The sequence below is a fragment of the Alternaria triticimaculans genome, assembly GCF_023758025.1.
Source record: "Alternaria triticimaculans strain BMP 0046 chromosome Unknown scaffold_3, whole genome shotgun sequence".
NCBI classification, from domain to species: domain Eukaryota; kingdom Fungi; phylum Ascomycota; class Dothideomycetes; order Pleosporales; family Pleosporaceae; genus Alternaria; species Alternaria triticimaculans.
Genome location: NW_026055960.1, coordinates 504787 through 524402, shown reverse-complemented (window position 1 = coordinate 524402; position 19616 = coordinate 504787). Strand labels below are relative to the sequence as shown.

The 19616-nt window shown below is 53.4% G+C and overlaps 7 protein-coding genes across 7 annotated transcripts; 5 read left to right on the top strand and 2 right to left on the bottom strand.

Moving 5' to 3' along the window:
- Positions 1 to 296: 296 nt before the first annotated feature.
- On the top strand, positions 297 to 2417 carry J4E78_002846 (uncharacterized protein; the record flags this gene model as incomplete). Its single annotated transcript, XM_049363491.1, has 5 exons — positions 297 to 494; positions 560 to 829; positions 1080 to 1516; positions 1585 to 2342; positions 2407 to 2417. 5 exons carry the CDS (start codon positions 297 to 299, stop codon positions 2415 to 2417), a joined length of 1674 nt encoding a protein of 557 aa, XP_049224156.1.
- A 359-nt stretch (positions 2418 to 2776) lies between these two features.
- Positions 2777 to 4362, top strand: DBP8 (putative RNA helicase; the record flags this gene model as incomplete). Its single annotated transcript, XM_049363490.1, has 2 exons — positions 2777 to 3243; positions 3294 to 4362. The coding sequence occupies 2 exons, from the start codon at positions 2777 to 2779 to the stop codon at positions 4360 to 4362; spliced, it is 1536 nt and encodes a 511-aa protein (XP_049224155.1).
- Positions 4363 to 4531: 169 nt separating this feature from the next.
- Positions 4532 to 6267, bottom strand: J4E78_002844 (uncharacterized protein; the record flags this gene model as incomplete). The annotated part of the gene is made up of 4 exons (XM_049363489.1): positions 4532 to 4636; positions 4692 to 5495; positions 5552 to 5914; positions 5962 to 6267. The coding sequence occupies 4 exons, from the start codon at positions 6265 to 6267 to the stop codon at positions 4532 to 4534; spliced, it is 1578 nt and encodes a 525-aa protein (XP_049224154.1).
- Positions 6268 to 7611: 1344 nt separating this feature from the next.
- On the bottom strand, positions 7612 to 8650 carry J4E78_002843 (uncharacterized protein; the record flags this gene model as incomplete). The annotated part of the gene is made up of 3 exons (XM_049363488.1): positions 7612 to 8010; positions 8068 to 8471; positions 8548 to 8650. 3 exons carry the CDS (start codon positions 8648 to 8650, stop codon positions 7612 to 7614), a joined length of 906 nt encoding a protein of 301 aa, XP_049224153.1.
- Positions 8651 to 10274: 1624 nt separating this feature from the next.
- Positions 10275 to 10987, top strand: J4E78_002842 (uncharacterized protein; the record flags this gene model as incomplete). Its single annotated transcript, XM_049363487.1, has 2 exons — positions 10275 to 10499; positions 10571 to 10987. The coding sequence occupies 2 exons, from the start codon at positions 10275 to 10277 to the stop codon at positions 10985 to 10987; spliced, it is 642 nt and encodes a 213-aa protein (XP_049224152.1).
- A 3943-nt stretch (positions 10988 to 14930) lies between these two features.
- On the top strand, positions 14931 to 16040 carry J4E78_002841 (uncharacterized protein; the record flags this gene model as incomplete). Its single annotated transcript, XM_049363486.1, has 1 exon — positions 14931 to 16040. One exon carries the CDS (start codon positions 14931 to 14933, stop codon positions 16038 to 16040), a length of 1110 nt encoding a protein of 369 aa, XP_049224151.1.
- A 2179-nt stretch (positions 16041 to 18219) lies between these two features.
- J4E78_002840 (uncharacterized protein) lies at positions 18220 to 19239 on the top strand (the record flags this gene model as incomplete). Its single annotated transcript, XM_049363485.1, has 1 exon — positions 18220 to 19239. One exon carries the CDS (start codon positions 18220 to 18222, stop codon positions 19237 to 19239), a length of 1020 nt encoding a protein of 339 aa, XP_049224150.1.
- Between the last annotated feature and the right edge of the window lie 377 nt (positions 19240 to 19616).

Genomic DNA, 19616 nt, shown 5'->3' with positions numbered 1-19616 from the left:
GTGAACAGTGTCGCGACATTGCGACATTCGATCCGGTTGGACTTCGGACAGTTTGTTCAGCCCATGAACAGTCCACCGACCTTCCATTACCGCACGTCTGTAGCGAGTCTTGTTTCGCATCCTGAGGTATTTCTATGGTACGGAGATACCTCCACTGTAAAACTTCTAGTGGGCATCGTGGTAGGTTTTAAATATATCACCCACCTACCCGCACAATGCTCAAGCTTCTTAGCGTCCGGTGTCAACTCCACAGGCTTAATTAATCGTCCGGAGTTTTATCGATATACTTCCTTATCATGAACGCTCTCCAGGACGTCGATGGGCTTTCAGAATGCATCGGCAAGGCGATCCAGGAACATCTTGCTAGATTTAACATCAACATTGCATGGCCGCAGCTCGACAACCTGGATCATCCCATCCTTCGTGTCGAGGCTTTTCTCGAGGAAGCCGATGCCACCCATGCAGCGAGAGCGCAGTCCGAAAAGATCGCATCGGTGAGTTACGTTCCCACCACACTCCAACTGCCAATGTGCAGTAGCGTGTGCTCACGCGTCCACAGAGAACCGTCGATCTGGCGGGCATGAGGACGCCAGCCCCCACAGCAAGCCCAGCCGCAATGGATCTTCAGAACTTTGATGAGACCTCGTCAATGGATGAGTCTCATTCGCGGGACGAGTCGTCCTCGTCGGTACAACAACCCCGCGAGCCCCGCAGGAAAGGCACTGGCGGTCTGAGGGTCTCGCACACTCAGTCGTCGTTTCAAGAAGATCTGAGCGAACACCAACGGCAAATGCAAGTCGATAGCCGCAGCTTCCCAAAGCGGAAGAAGGTACGTGGATTCTCTCAGGCGACATCACGTCAGCCTAGGAATAATCTGAACACCCTGGAGCCTACATTAAGGTAAAAACATACGAAGTAGGTAGCCCAAGGTCAACGTAGGCTCCAGGGTGTTCAGCTTTTCCATTGTATGAGGTGACATCGTTCTCTCAGGCACTCGCCAGACCCTCAGTGGGGGAACGGGTGGACTGCTTTTTCGTGCACCTATGCTCACCCATCTTCACCTAGCTAACGATTTCCAGGTAGCATCCGAGAAGTTTGTCTTCCAACCGTCTACTTTGGACAAGCTCATCATCGGCATTTGGGAGCAAGTACATAGCACGCTCAACCTCGATCCGAAAGCAATCTTCGAACAATTCCAAGTAACGCCCAATGGATCCTCCATGAGTATGGGCATGGTCGGCCATGCGCACACCGATGAAACACCTTCCGCTATGGCAGTACTCAACAACGCGCCGAATCCGATATCCGAATCCTTCAGTCAGATGAACGTCTTTTGTCGCAAAGTTACACAAGCGAGTCGCGTGTGCCGGTCCATCGAAATGATCGTACAAGCCCGCTGGGTCGAACTGTTTGAGGAGCAGGTGTTATACCGGAGCCAATTGAGACCAGAGCTGTCCACAACAAAGCATAGGAAAGCTGTGTTCATGGAAGCGTGTCAGGACTTCGATTGGTCGGAGTAAGTACATACACCTGGAATTGCGCACACATCTTGGATCGCATCTGCTGACTGCTGTACCACCCCAGAAAGGAACTGCGCAACAAAATGGCCATCTGGCGTGGCTACAAAGAAGTGAAGGATTCAGCAGGCTGGGCTGCACTTGTCTTCGCTGGCATGGGCATATACCGGTTCTGCAAGTACCGAGTTGGTTTCGATAAAGATGCCATGCGCCGGCTACGGAATCTGCGAAAACGTCTCGAAGTCGCGGCCGATACCCTACATCCCCATTGGCGCCAGCTTTTGTCCATAGTAGGCGAATCGCAAACCCTTCAATACCCTGGCCATCCGCACGACTGGGTAGTCTTCGAAGACGGATCAGATCCTGTGCCACTACGCCAAACATATCTGCTCCAAGACCCTTACTTTGCCTTCGAGCACATCGACGAGTCGATCATCGATGAATCAGTTTGGGGATGCGAAGACCCACGCTGGACGCCACAGTCGAGCGCAGTGACAAGACCAGGCGGAGCCTACATCTGCGCTCTGTGTAACGAGCCGCAGTCCGACAAACCTCAAGACAATTCCTGTTTCTGTTTCCCGACCCTGTTCGGCTGTGTAAAGCGAAAGCCACCACCCGTTCAGATCATGCGGACTTCCGATGGCAGAAACAACGGTCTAGCTGCATTGACCTCCTTCGACCGTGGTACAGCGATCGGCGAGCTGGTCGGCCTGATAACGAACGGTGTTAGACATCTCGATGTGCTGGATAGCTCAACACCCCTGGCCAGCTATCAAATCTGGCAAGGAAGGGCAGGAAACTTCACTCGCTTCATCAACCACAGCTGTAAGCCGAATGCGCAATGCTCTACATTCACTTGGATAGATACCCAGAGGGTGGTTTTGGTCAGCAAGGGAATAGATGCTGGAAGAGAGGTTACATTGGACTACGGAGACAAGTATTGGGCTGGGCTAGACAAGAGCTGTCTATGTGGAGAGAGTTGTTGCAGGTATCGGAGAGATGGAAGGATCAGATAACATCGTTGGAAGCGACTTGCTATGTTTAACGCACACTTGATAGAACACAGCAACCCTTTTAAACACTGATGTGTTCGAGCTGTAGCAAACGTCATCTTGGTGGAATAATCGCAAATGTTGGGTCCAGACGTGAAAGGCTCGTGTTGCAGTATCGATAAGACTAGCGTGACAGACCCCTGCACAAAATTTCGGAGACACTTGAACCTGAACTATCAGCGTGTCTGCGAAACATCAACGACAACCATGGCGACGTCCGATTACAGCGAGTCCGGCGCGTCAGACCAGGAGATACTCGAGGCGCAATCTGGCGCCAGAAAGAGAAGGAGACTGTCACCGACCGAGCCCGAGAGTTCAGCTTCCGAGGCTGAAGCTGAGAAGCCGCTGCCAGTAGCAGCACCAGTACCAACGATCTCGCGCATCAAAGCGAAACAGCAAGACAAGTCCACGAATACCGCCAGCTCCGCACCAAAAGTGAATCCGAAGCTGGATTTTGCGACGCTCAATGTGGTACCATGGCTCTGCACTTCTTTGGCCAGCATGGGTATCAAGCGCCCAACGGGCATTCAGGCTTCTTGTATACCTGAAATCCTCAAGGGGAAGGACTGTATTGGTGGATCGAGGACCGGTACAGGTAAAACTGTAGCGTTTTCTGTGCCGATAATGCAGAAATGGGCGGAGGACCCAAGCGGCATCTTCGCCGTTATCGTCACGTGAGTACAAACCATTGCTGCCATGTGGGCAGTAGCTAATAGCCATGTAGGCCGACCCGCGAGCTCGCGATCCAGATTTACGAACAAGTGAAAGCGATCTCAGCGCCTCAATCCATGAAACCCATTCTCATCACCGGAGGTTCAGACCAGCGTTCTCAGGCCATCGCTCTCGCAACGCGTCCCCACGTCGTAATCGCGACACCAGGCCGTCTAGCAGAGCACATCCGCACTTCAGGCGAAGACACTATCTGCGGCCTCCGCCGCGTGCGCTTCGTCGTCTTCGACGAAGCCGATCGTCTTCTCGCCCCAGGAAAAGGCTCCATGCTCCCCGATCTCGAGACCTGCCTCTCCGCGCTGCCCCCCAAGGAAACGCGGCAAACCCTTTTATTCACTGCCACAGTAACCCCGGAGGTTCTAGCATTGAAATCGCAACCGCGCGCACCGGGTCGTCTTCCCATCTTCGTATCTGAAGTAGATACAGAAGATCTGGCGATTCCGCCCAAGCTACAGCAGAGGTACCTCCAAACACCTGTCACGCACAAAGAATGCTACCTGCACGTCCTGTTGAACACGCCCGAGAACCTCAAAAAGAGCGTCATCATCTTCTGCAACCGAACCAAAACAGCCACCCTACTAGAATACATGCTCCGTCTCCTCGCCCACCGCGTAACCGCCCTGCACTCAGGCCTCAAGCAAAACGACCGCGTGAGCAACCTCGCTCGCTTCCGCGCACAAGCCGCTAGAATCCTAGTCGCGACCGACGTCGCAGCCCGCGGTCTAGATATCCCAGAGGTAGCTCTCGTGATCAATTTCGACGTACCCCGTGACCCGGACGATTACATCCATCGTGTTGGTCGTACGGCGCGTGCGGGCCGTGTGGGAACGAGTATCACGTTGATTGGACAGAGGGATGTGGAGTTGATTCTGGCGATTGAAGCAAGGGTGGGCAAGAAGATGGAGGAGTTTGAGGAGGAGGGTGTTAGTGTTGAAGGGAGGGTTGTGAGGGATGCGCTTAAGCCTGTTACGGAGAAGAAGAGGGAGGCGCTGTTGAGTATTGAGGAGGGGAGGGATGTGCTGGGGAAGCGCAAGGTGGGTATGCAGAGGAAGCGGACGGAATGAATGTAGATGTCTGGTTGGGCTCGTTGTAGATGAAATGGACGAGTCAAGCGGTATCATGCAGGGTTCTTTCATACTCATGATATTCAGATGATACATATTTTATGCTCTTCGCTAGAACGCTATAGATCGATACATGAAACAAGATACATTACTCATAACACTTCGCTGCTCACGGCGACCCCTTCCTTGGCCTGAATACTGTGTTGAAGTTCTTTTGCGTAACGAACCAAGCGTTATGAGTCTTCCACTCAGCATCAGGGTGCTCAAGCTCGATCTGCAAACAGTGTTAGTACCGTCCAGTCTTCAAAATCATCAATAGTGAGACTTACCTCGAATCTCCTTAGGAAACTCGGCACCAGCTTGTAGATCTCAAGAAGACTGATGTTCTTTCCAATGCACGTCCTAGCTCCAGCACCAAATTGCAACATCGTGCCCTTCATTTCCTTCAGCTTATCCGGATTGGCCTCAACCCAGCGTTCAGGACGGAAGGTATCGACATCTACACCGAACACCTCCGGTCGGCGGTGGACAATCCAAGCGTTGCAGCCGACGATAGTGCCGCCGGGAATGAATTCGCCGCAGATCTGCATACCCTGCTTGGGTACAACGCGCTCGAGGATAAGGCCGGGTGCGGGGTGGAGACGGAAAGACTCTTGAATGACAGCGTCGAGGTAGGTGAGATTTTGGGCTTCGGGCCAAGAGACGGTCTTGTCAGGGCGAGACTCGACAATGCCATCTGCTACGGCGGTATCCAATTCTTGCATAAGCTTCGCATAGACGCGCGGGTGCTTGACGAGGAAGTAGAAGACGGCTGACAGCGAGATGGCGGTTGTTTCTGAGCCAGCGAAGACCATAGATGTGCATGTTGACAGGATGCGGTTATCGTCCATGAATTCATGGTCGTGGCTTGCTTGCGCAAACTTGGAGAGGAGGTCGATACCATGAGGGTTTGCCTTTTCGTCGTCGGAGAGGCCGAAGCGCTTAATCTTCTCGACTTGTGTGGCTCGCTCGTTCGATCGGTTCAGGGCGAAGAGAGTGACGGGGTGGACACGCTTGTCCAGGCCGATGCGCTGTGCGAGGAGGCTGATGGGATTCTTCCAAAGAAGACGGTCGAGGATAGGAATTTGGCCGACCTGAGAACGCGTAAGTATGACCCCATGCATACCAGGTTCTGCTTGTGACGACTTACCGGTGCGACGTAGTCGAAGAACTTGCCCAAGAAGCCAATAATGTTGTCCACGTCCTTGTTTCCTTCAACAAAACCCAGTCGCTTACTCCACGTCAACTCGCCGATAACGTCGAAGGCGAAGAACTGCAGCCATTGACTGAAGTTGCAGCTCTGGCCAGTCCTCGCGAACATGTCCTCCGTCTTGTCCAGCCAGTATGTGAGTGTCGAGCTGACGAGAGGCTCGTAGTTGACGAGCGAACTCATGGAAAAGGCGTTGTTGACGCATCGGCGGTACTTTGCGTGGAAGTCTTCGTCGGTGGTGGAGAAGAGGGAGAGCAGCGGCGCGCCTTTGGACACGGCGCCTTGGACAGGGTAGAAGTCAGACTGGAAATGTTAGCTGTCGCTCAGGAGATTGACCGACACGTGCATACCTTGGTAACACCCTTATTCAGCCCATAGATAGCTTTGATAGCCTTTGGGTCCGCGAAAGACAGGACATTCGGCCCCAATCTGACGATGTCTCCATGCTTGCGATGCAACGCGAGGTTGGTCCATTGATGATTGTGCTTCGACACATCCCACAGCCGCCACCAGTTGGTGTATCCCGCAGCCCAATGTCCAGGGTATTTGTTCAGACCGTTCCAGTACTTGTTGTTGAGGAGATATGCGATGGTAGTTGTAGCCAGTACAAGCGGCCAGTACTGCACCAGCAGCGGCACGATCTCGTTGGCCAGCATTTCGCGCGATCAATCTACCCGGTAACAAGGTATTCAATCCGGGGTCTGATAACGGTAGCACGTGAGTAGGTATATAGCAGAGTAAGCAGCGCGACACGTATAGAACGCTCGCCCGGGGCAAAAGCTCATATAAATGGCAGCCAGCCGTCGGGCCTGTGCCGCCCACTTCCCGCGTCGTCAGGCAGTCGGGTCGGAGTCGGAATCGCCATCGCAACGCGTCTGGGTGCTTGCGCAAGATTGTGTGTGTCGGCAGTTGATAGCTGAGGCGTGAGATGATGAAGGTGGGTCGGTGGCTGGACTGGAGCGGCTTGGAAGGATGACGCGGGGACAGTAGCTCCGGGGCGCTTTCGCGGGGTAAACCTCGCCCATCACACTGAACGCCCATCCTCAGCCCTACTCATTGGCCTCAAAACTCGGTTATCGCGATGCATCCAATTTATCTACCTGGCTCTGATTGGCTAAATCGCCTGTGTACAACACTACGCGGGATTGAAGTGATCGCAAACCCAAGTCTCTCACAACGCCTCTAGATTCGGCGCAGCATCGCCAATGTGCTCTGTGCTATTCTTGAACTGCCGATTATCGTCACTTCGACAGCTAAACCTTGTGTGAGACGATAGCGAGGGTTTGTGGACCTTTGTCCGTCGGCAGTTGTATTCGAATGTCATAATTGCAACTGCCGATATCTGAAGAGGGAATGGGCGCCGAAGCCTCCGAGCTGTCGTCACGTGGCTCCGGCTACATCTGGCCCTCGGCTGACATGTAACCTTTCCAGCAATTTGTGAGAATCATGAAATTCCATGTTCGTACGAGTCGTACAACGTAAGTGCGTTCAACGATCGGCAAAAATATGCGCAATTTGTGTGCAATGCATCGTCTGATAGCAAGCACAGATCGCGAAATATGCGCATGGGTTTTACCATAATGATGGACGAGCCAAGTGCTATGCCTTGCAGATAAACATGGGCAAGACCCAACTGCGTAACCCGGATATATGCGAGCCCAGCAGAGTCTCGACGTCGGCGGCCCTCCCGCACTTCTCTTTCGCCTTCGTCACACTCTGCATCACAATATGTACTCAACTGGTGAATTGTGTAGTGTAATCTGATGAGAGAAGTAGAAATTGAGTCGAAGTCGTGCACAAAAGAGTTTTGATCAAAGTTTTGTATTGCGAGTATAGGGTAGTACTTCTTCTTGCATATTGTTGTGTCATGCAAAAGTATTGACCACCGTCTACAGGTTAGCCGGTGTTGAACCGACTGAAGCCATCCTGTGCACCAGCACAATGAAACCATACTGCAAAGATGAAGACCAAAAGCGTGATCCAGAGGGGCATGTGGCCGCTTAGCCAGTGCACTGGTAGTCATAGTTCATGCGCGAAGCATCCGTATCCTTAGGAACATAAATAGTAACCCGCCTCCCATTCGCCTCAAGCGTACCCACATGCGAGTCGAAAAAGGGACGCCAGTAGACCTGGCCAGTTCCACCAGGGCAGTCAATGTTGATGGTAACAGACGTGGTGCTCGTCATGGTTGTGGAGAAGCCGGCGGAAACGCCAATCTCTGCGCTGACTGCGTCCCATGCACTTGCACCCAGACTGGCACTTGCTGTGATGGAAAAGGTCTCTGACTTTGCCTCTGAGACTGTGTAGGCGCCGTTGTTGGGGACTTGGGCGACGAAGACGGCGGAGCCGGGCATGTAGACGTTGTAGGATGTGACGACGTCTGAGAATCTGTCCGCTTGCTGTGTCGTGAATGGTTAGCTTTCGGAGAAAGAGAAGGATGAAGCTGGTGTACATACTCGGCTCTCCAATTCGTTGACTTTAGGTGCCGTGGCAATCTCCGCCACCAGGCTTTGAAGCTCAGCTTTGTTCTCCTCGACAGTAATCTCCTTGTAGTTGGTTGCTGTAGCCGTAGACATCAAGCGCCATTCAGTGGCGAGCCTGATAGCGACCTCGGTCCAATCCGCAGGTGGAGCTGGTGACTGGTAGCCGCCCGTATCCTCTGCGCAACCATCTTCGATGGCTCTGGCTCTTCCACCCCAGCTAGAGGCAGAATCGCAGACTTCGTACTCCTCGTTGTTGCAGAATGAGATGCGGCAGTTGCCTCGTGTCCAGATGCGGCATTCTCTTGGGATGACGCAGACACTCATGTCTGGGTTGGTGCCCTCGCCGAAATAGCCGTTGCCACTCATGATGTTGCGGCCTGTGCATTTGGAAGAAGCATCAGTCTTGCTCTTCAATGTGAAGATTGTAGAAGCAAGAGGGGTCGGAGTACTCACAGTCAGCCCAGTTAGGCTGCAACCTCGCCTCGCAGAAGATACCGCCAGTCTGCGTTCCGTCCCAGTCCTCTTGACGAGGAGCAATTGGGGAAGCAATTCCCATTGCCGTAAGCGTCGGCAAAAGGGTGAGAAGGTAGTTCATCTTGTCGAAGAAGCAGTCTTGAGGTCGAGGATGTACCAGGTGATCTGAGAAGAAGGTGTTTGGCTGTGATGATGGGATTGAAATCAAAAACACATCTCTTTATACCTTTCTGCCCTTCCATCTGCCTCACGAGCATCCGTGTTAGCAGCGTCATGGCTGGCCTGACTATGCACAATGTCTACTATCGAACATGGGATATGGTTTGCCTTGAACGGCAACCACAGCTCTGAGCTCTACCGATTGGTGCTCTCGTACACTATCGTTGATGTGCATATTTCTGGGGGCCAGAAGTAATGCGCTACTCAGAGCATACGATACTTGGCTGCTGTCATCCAGTGTCTTAGAACGATGTCTAAGATTAGCAGAGCCTCTTGCCAGGCAGAAGCATCCGAGTTTCCCGGTGGTGGTAGATTTGGAAGAGTGGAGAAGGGGCCGGAATGAAGACCTCAGATATATCGATCGCAGGAGGATATCACGGTCCCAATAACTTCTCGTGGTGCCTGCTCCTCTAGGACTTCAGTGCCTTCCGTTTGTAAGTCTTGCGGGAATGTGACAGGGCAGACGTCATGAATCGAATGTTTTCCATCATTCCATGTGTTCTCAAAGAGAATTCGACAAGACTGAGCCAACTTCCTCTTCCAGCTTCACGACACGCTCGTCGAGACAACCCAACACGAACATGCATCGGCTAGCACGGCGCGGGCCTAACATCCCCACGTTTCTTTCCCCAAGGCTCTTCTATGGTCGAAAACTTTGTGAAGGCAACGGCAAGTCCGAAGTACGTGCCTAGGCAAGGTTTGGAGCCTCGAGGCGAGCGAAGAAGAGGCACCAAGACGACCGCCAAGTGCCAAGAATTCCGATCACTCCACAACCACCGTGGTTGTTTGTCTCTTAAGGGTTATTTCCCCACAGTAAGCTGCTCAATGTAGCGAAAACATGCGAATGTAACGAATGCGATGCAACCTGTTCACGTTAGTTTGAACATATTTACGCCCTGCAGGTGCGACGGGGCGGACTACCATGGCAGCCCATATTGACCTTGACACCGGAGTATGTCAACCATCCGATTACCCGTCTGGAAGACAGCGGAGCCTCTCATCCTTTCCCAAGACGTAGTCGCCAGTTGATGCCTCGCGGGGGGCCTGTTGCGGTGCGAGCCGCACACCCGTCACTGCAGGTACCTTGATGTCCTCTCCGCTCTTGGCGAACTCCGCTGGAAGACTGCTACGTCATGTTAGGTCCACCGTGAGGCTGATTCACACAGCAATGTAAAGGCGGTATGTGCCTACTTCTAAATGTCTTTGATGCTTGATACTCCCGCTCACACCGGGTTGTGTTGAACATCATGGCCAATTTCGTTCTGCTAGCTGCATCGCTCCTTCTCACCTCATGTTCCGCGCAAGAATCGAATGACACATCTTTGGAAAGATGTCAAGGCCCCATCGACAGTATCGCCAGTGGCAGTCAGTACTTCAACTCGACCGGAACGGCCCGCCTACCCTCAAACCCAACACACGACGATGACTGGTACGTCAGCGTCACCATCACCGATAGACGCGATCCGAATCACATCTACGGGACCGAAATGCCCTGGCAAGAGAGGGAAGCGTTTATAAGTGTTCCTGATTCGCTGGTTAGGAGTCAAGATGGCAATCAGACGGAGTACTGCGTCTACGAACTCCCGGGACAAGACGCCTCTTCGCAGCAGGAAGCTGGAGATTGCAGCGGCGTGCTGAGCGACGACTGCATTGACGCGTTGATGAAGAATACGCCGGTCATGTCGGATGGCCAATGTTATAAGCCAGAGAATGTGGAAGACGCCTGTGGGATGGTCGCGTCGCAGCCAGTAGGTTAGTACATCCCGCTCTTATCTCGGTCCAGCGACAGGAGCTTCGTGACCTGCTCATCTGCTCATACATCGAGCTTGTACTGACGTCGTGGAAAGGTGCACCATCGAACTTCAACAGTAGCGAGTGCAGTTTGTCCGAGATGCCGCATGTCGAACTACCGGACAATTATCGCACCTACTACGCCCACTACGTACCAGTGTCTGAAGGTGGAGGTGGTTACGAGAATTTCGACCTTTACGATGGGCACGTTCGCGAAGCAGTGCCCATGGTCTTCACCATCAAGTCTCCAGGTGGCACCATCGCCCACAAGGCCGTTTGTGTAGCACCGAACAATGTCGTTGACGGTAGCCGTGTTCCAGAGTCTGCGGCTGCTCAGTTGTCCTCCGGGGCTTCACTGGTAGCAGCCCTTACTGTTATGGCTTTTGTATCTGTTCTCTCGATAGCTTGATAGATCTTGGCATTTCCGTGTCTTTTACTTGCAGCTTAAAGTAACGATTATCGCATCCGGTGACTTGTAGCATTAGCGTTGTAACGGTAGTAACACCGGGAATGACAGTCAAGCCGAGCATTTAGCTCTAGTCAGTATGATCGGGTGACCCGCAATGTGTCAAAACCTCGGAGCTTGAAGCGACATGTTGGTATACAACTGGGTGGGTTGCGACAAAGTTTGGGGCGCGAGAAAAAGCAAAAGGATCGACGATATGTCGCTGCCTCGAGGCAATACCCGAATACCGTAGACATGTGATTGTAGGTAGGGTCGGCGTCTCGCTACACCCGATGGTGGGCTGTATATTGGAAGACTCGCGCGATAATGATTGTCAAGTCGGCAGATGTGTATAGCCGAGATCCTTTCGTGAGAATTTGCTTGAAGGATTGTCAAGTGAATGTGTTAACCGAAAGCGGGAGGTGACAGTACTGTTACAGCAACTCCTGACGATGGAGCGTATTGGGATCTGAGATTAGCTACCATCTAGCCGAAGATCTACAAGACCTTTGACTCGTAAACACCTGTCAGCCTTGATTCCTCGGGGCTACATTCCTGATAATCTACCCACGCGTGCATAACTTCTCATCAGCCTGAACACTGCACATACTTCTCCGCGGCAGTGCACAACGACGACTACGGCTGATTATTTCCGACTAGAAGAAATATGAGGCTTCGGTGGGTACGTCAGCGGCTGCGTAAGAGGGTCTAGATGCGACAGTGTAAAAGCGAAGTTGCGATCCCAGCATACAAGTCTAGCCGAAACGACGAGCAGTATGGCGAAGCGCCGACAAAGCTCAACAATCATGCCCTGCCTGCGCTCCGCTCAAAAAGGCAGATTAGGGTCCAGGAACATGGCTTGACAAGCGACGACTACCGATCGCCTGTGGGTGCAACCCCATTTGGTTCCAAGGTTCCCGTCGATTAGTCGATGAGGTTGGGAACGACGGGCCAGCCATACCACTAGGACCACGATCCGACACCCCCGATCGAGCTGTTCTCAACTCTGCAGTGTTGAGGTTCGCGGGCGAGAAGATGGTGTGGTGGATACCAGAGCTACGGTAGCCCAAGCTCCCCGTCAAGGATGATGGGGGCGGCTACCATATCTGACCCCGCTCACATCTCATAGGGAGACCGTTTGGACAAGATACAGCCCCTGAATTGAAGACTCCCTATATTTCCCATGTTGTCCAGAGACCTTGTCTCATTGTTTCTCAACAAATCGTCTCCTAGATGATTAGAACTGATCACTGGCTTAAGACGATACCCAAGTGGCTTGGGTAAAACGGAAGATCGGACGAGGCATCTCTCGGATCTAGCGCTTATACCAACAAGGACGCTTGGATAGCTTCGGAGAGCGAGGCACGAGCCAAACAAGTCTTGAAGACAGGGAATCGTAGTATTCGACTTTGGTGCTCGAGCCGGGGGCATCAGCCATGGGTTTTCAGGGACTTTGGGATAGAGCAGGGACCACCTTGTGTAACCAGAGTATAAAGGCCTAGCAGCCCGTGTGAGAAGATGGTTCAATCAGCAGTCGGGCTGGCTTGTGATCCGGCTGCATAGTTGCCCACCTCTATGGCAGGTGAAGAGACGATATTTCCAAGATTGACCGGGCCCGGAAAGCGAGCGCATTAGAGGAAAGCAGCCGAGCAGGAAAATTCTGCAGCGCTTGAGGTCAAGACAAGTGCCGTGCTCCGCACATGCGCTGGTGAGTATGCTCGAAGCTTGCTTGCTGTGGGTGAGTCATCTAGGTCCACGTCGCGATGCAGGCGTATGCGGCCGCCGCTTCGCCGACATATTGTGAAACACGACGGATGAATTGCGTGCATGATCAGTCATACGTACATATGCTCCATGACGACGCTCTATCACGAGCAAGACATTGCTGTGTTGGAGGGTAAATGTTGGGCGAGGACGGGCCTGGGAAAGGGTTGAGTCGTGGGGGAAGGAGCCACCCGCTTCGTGTCGGCTTAAGTGGGGCACCTGACCCGTCTGTGCCCCTGTCAAGCTGAAAAGGCAGGAAACGGTCACGAGTATCCTTACACGTTGCGATATAACATCATGCTCTGTATGCACGCACGATCCTTTTGAATCATGAAATCGGCACCAGCAAAAGTAAAAGCATCATGGCAACGTGGGGCAGTCGGCCACGGCCGCGGCGCATGTCCAGGACGTTGCCCCGCGTATTCGTTTGCTATGAGGCGCAGCGACAAATCCCAGCTGCAGGTCTCGGGGTCGCCTTTGCAGGTCTGAAACATGGCAATGTGGGATGCTATCGATAAGTCCGTACAGATGGGACGACTGGACGGCGCTGGGGTTGCCGAGCATTGCGTAATGCTCTCGCTTTGCTTCACTTGAGGATACTTTTCTCCAATCGCGCAGCTGTAGGCCTGGCAGGCGATGCGGATTGAAACGGAAACAAGCTCTCCGATGCAGCCTTTCTTTTGCGCAGAAGCGACCGTTTCCCATAGAGACAGGTGGTATCGGCCGGAGCGAGTTATTGCCAGTTTATTGCCAGGTCACTGTGGGTAACATCGTCATGAGGCCCGATTGTGTCGGTACTGTAGAGGTGACATCGGCAGCGCCGAATTGATCTGCCTCGAGGTGGCATCGTCACCGCCGGAGCGCACGTGTCTGCGGCTGTGCAGCCTAAGCGAGAGTGGCGCAACTGCCGACGCCACTTGGATAGTCGTCTTGCTTCTTCGCAGGAGCAGCATCATCGTCATCAGGGCACAATTGCGCAAGCAGGAGTCGTAGAATATTCGCATCGTGCTTCAGCAGGCGCCGAAGCTACTCGACCATGGACGCTGGCATGATAAACTTCTGGGCCGTCTGCGGCTCACATGATCGCGGGTTTTTCGGTAGAGAACCCTGCTCGCATCCCTGCTGGGCCCGCTGATTGGGCTGACTGTTTCGAGCCCATTTTTAGGCTCAAGCAACGTCAACCTGTAGATGGCCCAAGACTACCACGACTACACCCACCGTGAAAGTCCTGCTCTGTGAAACCCCTTGACAAGCGTAGAGGGCTCGTCCTCCCTTTAACCGCACACTCCCCAAAAGGGTAGCAAAGCCGCTGCCGTGCTCTCTGCTTCCGGACGCCCAAAGAAGGCTTCTGGAATCCGTGTCATGTCGCAACACCAGATGCTCGACGCCCAACTATAAGCGCAGTTGCAGGCTCGAGGATGCTGCGACGCTCGCCTACGGCGTGTATCCATGTGCAGGTTTGGTGGCTGCTGCGGCCTCCCGATCAGGTTTCTGCGGCCTCGCATGCGTCTGCAACCGTGAGGCCGTCTTCAGCTGCCCTGGTGCACAGCACTATTCGGTCATAGTCGTCGATTACATTTGCTATTTCCACTGGGGAGGCTGATCAGACGCCTCTTTCGCAGTCATCTCCGCGCGTGCATGGCCGAGTAGTCGTTCGCACAACACTCGCAGCCATGAGAGCATCGCAATCTTCGCGCACCACACGCATCCGCCTATCCACGCGTGCGCAACGCGCTCGCCGTGTCCGTCGGTCAGCTTAGATCCGACTAGACCTGCAGCTGCGGACTCTGGCCGTATGCACGTTTAAACAAGCTAGATGCGCAGTGCAGCTAAACGGGGCAGTGTGCATGAAATCCTTGCCGACAAGTGTGGCCACGCCGACCCATGATCGTCGCTTGTAAGCTCTTAAGAGATCCCACCCACCACCACCACTAGCCTTCTTCACCCTCCTCCCACCTCGCCTTCCCCCATCCTCATTCGCCCGCCCCTCCCTGTCTCTCCTCCTCAATCCAAGGCGCCTCTCGAAAAATTATACCCGCCAGAGACATTTTCTTACAACCTCTCTTTTGTTCTTTTCTTTGAATCTTTGATAAATCGTCCCATCCTAATATCGCAAACGTCTCGCACATACCACACACACAACATGCCGATCTCGTTACTACCCGCCTCGGCTGCGGCCTTTGCGCCCCGATCAAACGTCAACGTCGTATTAGCCTCCAAGGTCGAGCCATGGTTAACACAAACCCTCAAGAGGGTCAACCGCGTCAAGCGTCCGTTGAACAGCGTCCAGCAACACACGAGGTGTCTGACAGAAACCCTTTCCGGACCCAACGCTATGTGGTCGCTGTGCTCAATCATGGTACCAAAGGCCCCGGACTCGGAACTGCGCAAGGACAACAACCCGCTGGTAGAAGCGCTCTTCAACTACCAGCTCATCCACATCGAGGCCTACGTCGTACACGTCGACATGGTTTCACAACATGAGGTCGCATTCAAGCTTACACCGGAGACCATCGAAGCGCTTATCGAGTACCACAAGGACATCTACTCCGTCGATGTATCCGCCAGCACCTGGGAATGGGCCGAGAAGGAGCAACAGCTGAAGAAGCTCCAGGATGGATTTGTCCAGGCTGTCAACCGCTACGTCTTCCGAACTGGTGTCAAGGCTCTGGAAGGGCTCGAGGAGGATGGTGCGGGAGAGCTACTCGAGGGACGAGGTGAGGATGTCAAGAGTGCCATCATGGGCCTGTTCCTCCCGCTCCTTCCTCCTCCTCCCAGGATCGTCGACGTTGTCCGACCAGCACCGCTTCTCCCAAGCTCGCCCGGCTCCGCCAACTGGTGGGTGCCAACGCAGCAGTACCAGTCGCACTCAGCCCCGGTTGACACATGGAGAGTGGTCCCATCGACGCCCAGCCCGACCATCGCTACCTGCGGTGAAACTGGACCAACATTCTGGAGCACCATGGGCAACATGGGCTTCGAGGCGATCCAGCTTCCGTCACCGACACCCTCCTACAGCCAGCCATACAACTCGACGAGCCCGTACGCACCGTGCACTAGCCCATATGCGCCAAGCACCAGCCCATACACGTCAAGTTCGTACTACAGCCCGCCCCCAGCGTCGGCACCGATACCAGCCCTTCCTCTGCCGAGCGTGCTAGCCCAGCAGTGCGGGTCAAGCGCCGTTCACGGAGGTTTCGGCGGTTTCGGATGGGACACAGGATTCGCACCACAGTACGCAGCATTCACATAAGCTGAATGACAAACTCGACTGTGGTGTATGCACCTGTTCTCTGTCGATGCTGGGAAGCGTGGACCTGGCCAGTCCCCCTTGCACTTCCCTTTACCGCGCAGGTTGCCGAGCGCACCAACCTTGCGACGCCCGACACGAGACGAATGCGATATTCACGACATGATGTGCAAACATCACTACCCAACCGGCATGGGACGGCGTTTTATCATTGATTCCTTTTAGCGAGCGTCATTTCCCCTCTCCTTCTCCGTACATTTTCTTTTTGATACCTGCTCTCACGTTATCCGTTTTGTTTTTAGCGAGCGATTTCCTTTTTTGTCTACCACAACGGCCGGACCAGGTCTTTTCATTTACTTGAATACAGCATCTCTGGGAGGCATGCATGTCGGGCATTTCAAACGGAAGACGGTTAAACAACAGCCTCACGGCTCACGAGGTCAGGCACACTCGGTTTTGGGATTTTTGTTGTGCTTTTTTCCTGTTTGTTAATGTCGTTTTACAACTCCTGGACGGATGCGCTATCTCTTCGTTGAGCCTGTGGCATGCCATGACTCTTTACGATCTGACGCGATTCACGTTCACGAATTACGCTTACTTGGCCTGGCATTGAGTGTCAGCTGGATCTGCCGAGAGGCGGCGACAAAAGTTATACATGCATCTGCGATGCCGCTGTGATAGCTCGTCTCTGTTGCGAAGGAGGACTGGGTCGGAAAAACTAGGGAAAGCGACTGCGCGGGGTCGAGACATGAGCACGCCCGTGGCGTCTCTGCCTCTCGGGAGGTGGTCCTCTGCTTGCGGAGCAAACACTTCCTGGAGTACCTTTGCGCTATCGCTGACCTTTCTTCCGACTTGGGATACTGGATGCACGGAGACTGTAGGTTCATCTCCTACACTTCAAGCAAGTTCTTGGAAGAAGCACTCTCCTGGTTGATCTGGGAGCAGTTGAATCGGATGCTGGAACAGAAGCAAGCTTCTTTAGCCTTCTAAACTTAATAAAAAACGAAACTTGAATCAAACAAATCAACTGTTCAAAGAAGTGTGCATCGTCGCGAGTGAGACTTGATGATTAACATGGAGTGCGACGACGGCCCTACAGCCTGACAGCCACGCACTGCCAAACTAGGACTTTCGCATTCGCGTCGATCATCCTCGCAGATCAAGAACACGATACCCACTTTCGATGCGACATGGAACATCGCATCACCCGAGCCCTTGGTGTTGGTAAGTGACCACTTTTTGCGGCACAGTTTGGCGAGGCCACCAGGCGACGCCGCCACAACAGCGCGCGCAGCCCGCAGCCTGATGTTCTGCCCAGCCGGCCTCGCCAACCTTCAGCCCCACGCAAATCGCAAGCAAGCCCAGCCTCCCATTCCATCAACCATTCATCCTCTCAACACCGCGACTGCCACAGGGCTACCGCGCTCATTAAACTGAAGTCAGAAGCAGTGGAAGCCATAAAGTCGGAGTTGGAAAATATACAGTCGATGGAAGATTTGACACAGTGAACAGTCGACAAACGAGGCACTATGCCAACCCTGACAAACATCCGGAACATTTGATCACAAAGAGCATCAGTAGCAGAAAACATACTTGCTGTCAAAGAGAATATCACATCGCGTGATCGCATGTCAAGCTAACCTTCGCCTTATAACCACGTCTTAGACTTTGACTGAAGCTCATCTCTCAGCTTCTCATATATACGCGAAATCTACCTAGGTACTCATTCACTATAAGCATCGTCAGCGCCACAGCATTCACTTTCTACGCGGCGAGAATATCCATCTCGTTTCCTTGGTGAAAGAACAACAGGCGGCTGAAGAGGGTGTTGTCCGCCTTCCACGTCTGAACTGAGCAGTGCATCACCATGTGCAGATACATTCACTCATTCACACTGAACGGAGTAAGCTTACAACCTCAGCTCCTCGCCAGCCTAACGCCATGGCCTCTCCTGAATTCACTATGGCTTCAGTCCCACCCTCTGCATATAAAACACCCCCCTCCTTCCCCCCTTAGCCGTTCTCCATCACAGCACCGGAGTCAACTCTCAACCCACTCAACAGTCTACGCGTCGAACCCAGCTCAGTATCACCACTAGCAAATTCCAAACTTTGCTCGACCAGAAACAAGCTGTCTGCATCCCACCAATCACTCCCATCTTATCGCAAACATCAAAGCAGAGATGGCGCCCACTCCCATCGCCAAGCAGATGGAGCAAGCTGCTAAGAAAGATACAAAGGCTGCCGCTCCGTCCCCTAATGCGAAGGCCAACATCCTCGCATCTGCTTTCGTGACCGCCCCTGGCCCCAAGAAAGCCATGAAAGAGTCTGAGAACAAGATGGGCGACGTAGCCAAGATCTACGAGCTCTCCCATGCCGACCGCATGGTACTGGCTAAGGGCCCGAAGGTGAAGATTGTCGACAGCGAGGATGCACCAGTAGCCGAGATGCCAATCGCTCTCTTCCGCGCAGTCTCCATCAAGAAGGAGATGGTAGCTGGCTCCGATCCAGTGATCAAGCTGCCAGCAGAACTTGACTTGCGCATGGTCCAGGACCTGATCAAGCACTTCAACGAGATCACCACCTTCAAGAAGTACGCGAAAGAACTGCACCCGTACCAAGCCCCGGGGACATACGAAGATATTCAGCTATGCAGCGCCGCAGACTACCTCGGCATGATGGCGTACACCCAACGAATCTTCAACCGCTACTGGGCCCTCATCCGCGCGGAGCGTCTCCCAGAGTACTCCGACATCGACGCCTTTTCCACTGTCCAGACCCCCATTGGCGAGAACCTCTTCCGCAAGGTCGTAACCAAGCTCGCTCAGGCCGAGCTTGACGGCAAGATCCCCGATCAAGAGGACTACGCGGCCTATCTTGTGCACAACGAGCGTTTCGGACTTGCTGTAACGGAAGCAAAGGAGAAGGCGCAGAAGCATCAAGACTACGTTGAGCGCACGGCCAAGCGGGAGGCGAACGCACAACAGAAGAATGCTGCCGATCAGATGTGGTCGCAGCAGCGGAAGCTGAACGAGAAGGAGAAGGCGGAAAAAGATAAGGCGAAGTGGGATGCCGCGAGGAAGACGGAGGCGGAGTTGGCGGCTCGTGTCCAGGCGAAATGGGTGCAGCCGGGGAAGAAACATTGGACTGCGGAGGAGGCGGGGTATCTGCGTCGTGTTCGTGGGATTAATGTGGCTATCTAGGCGCGGCGATGATACCTGCGACGTGGTGGTGGTTGTGTTACTGTAGCTGGGCCTGTAGAGGCTAGTATGTGCAGTAGTTGTTTATCTTTGTCTGCATGGGTACATCTATAGAGCAAGAGAATATGGTAGCTAGCATTAAATGAGCTTTTTGTCATTACATGGTCTCATCCCTTATTTACTCGTGTCATCTCTTATAACACTGTGTAGCTTCACTCACAAAACTCTCGAGCCATAAAAGAAAAAAAACTAAACAGGTCTAGAGCCTACATTAACGCTAAGTCACCTATCTTGTAGAGGTTTAAGTTGATGTAGGCTGCAGGCCTGTTTAGCTTTTTTCTTGGTCTGCGTGTCCTGGAGATTCCTAGGTGCTGTTGTGC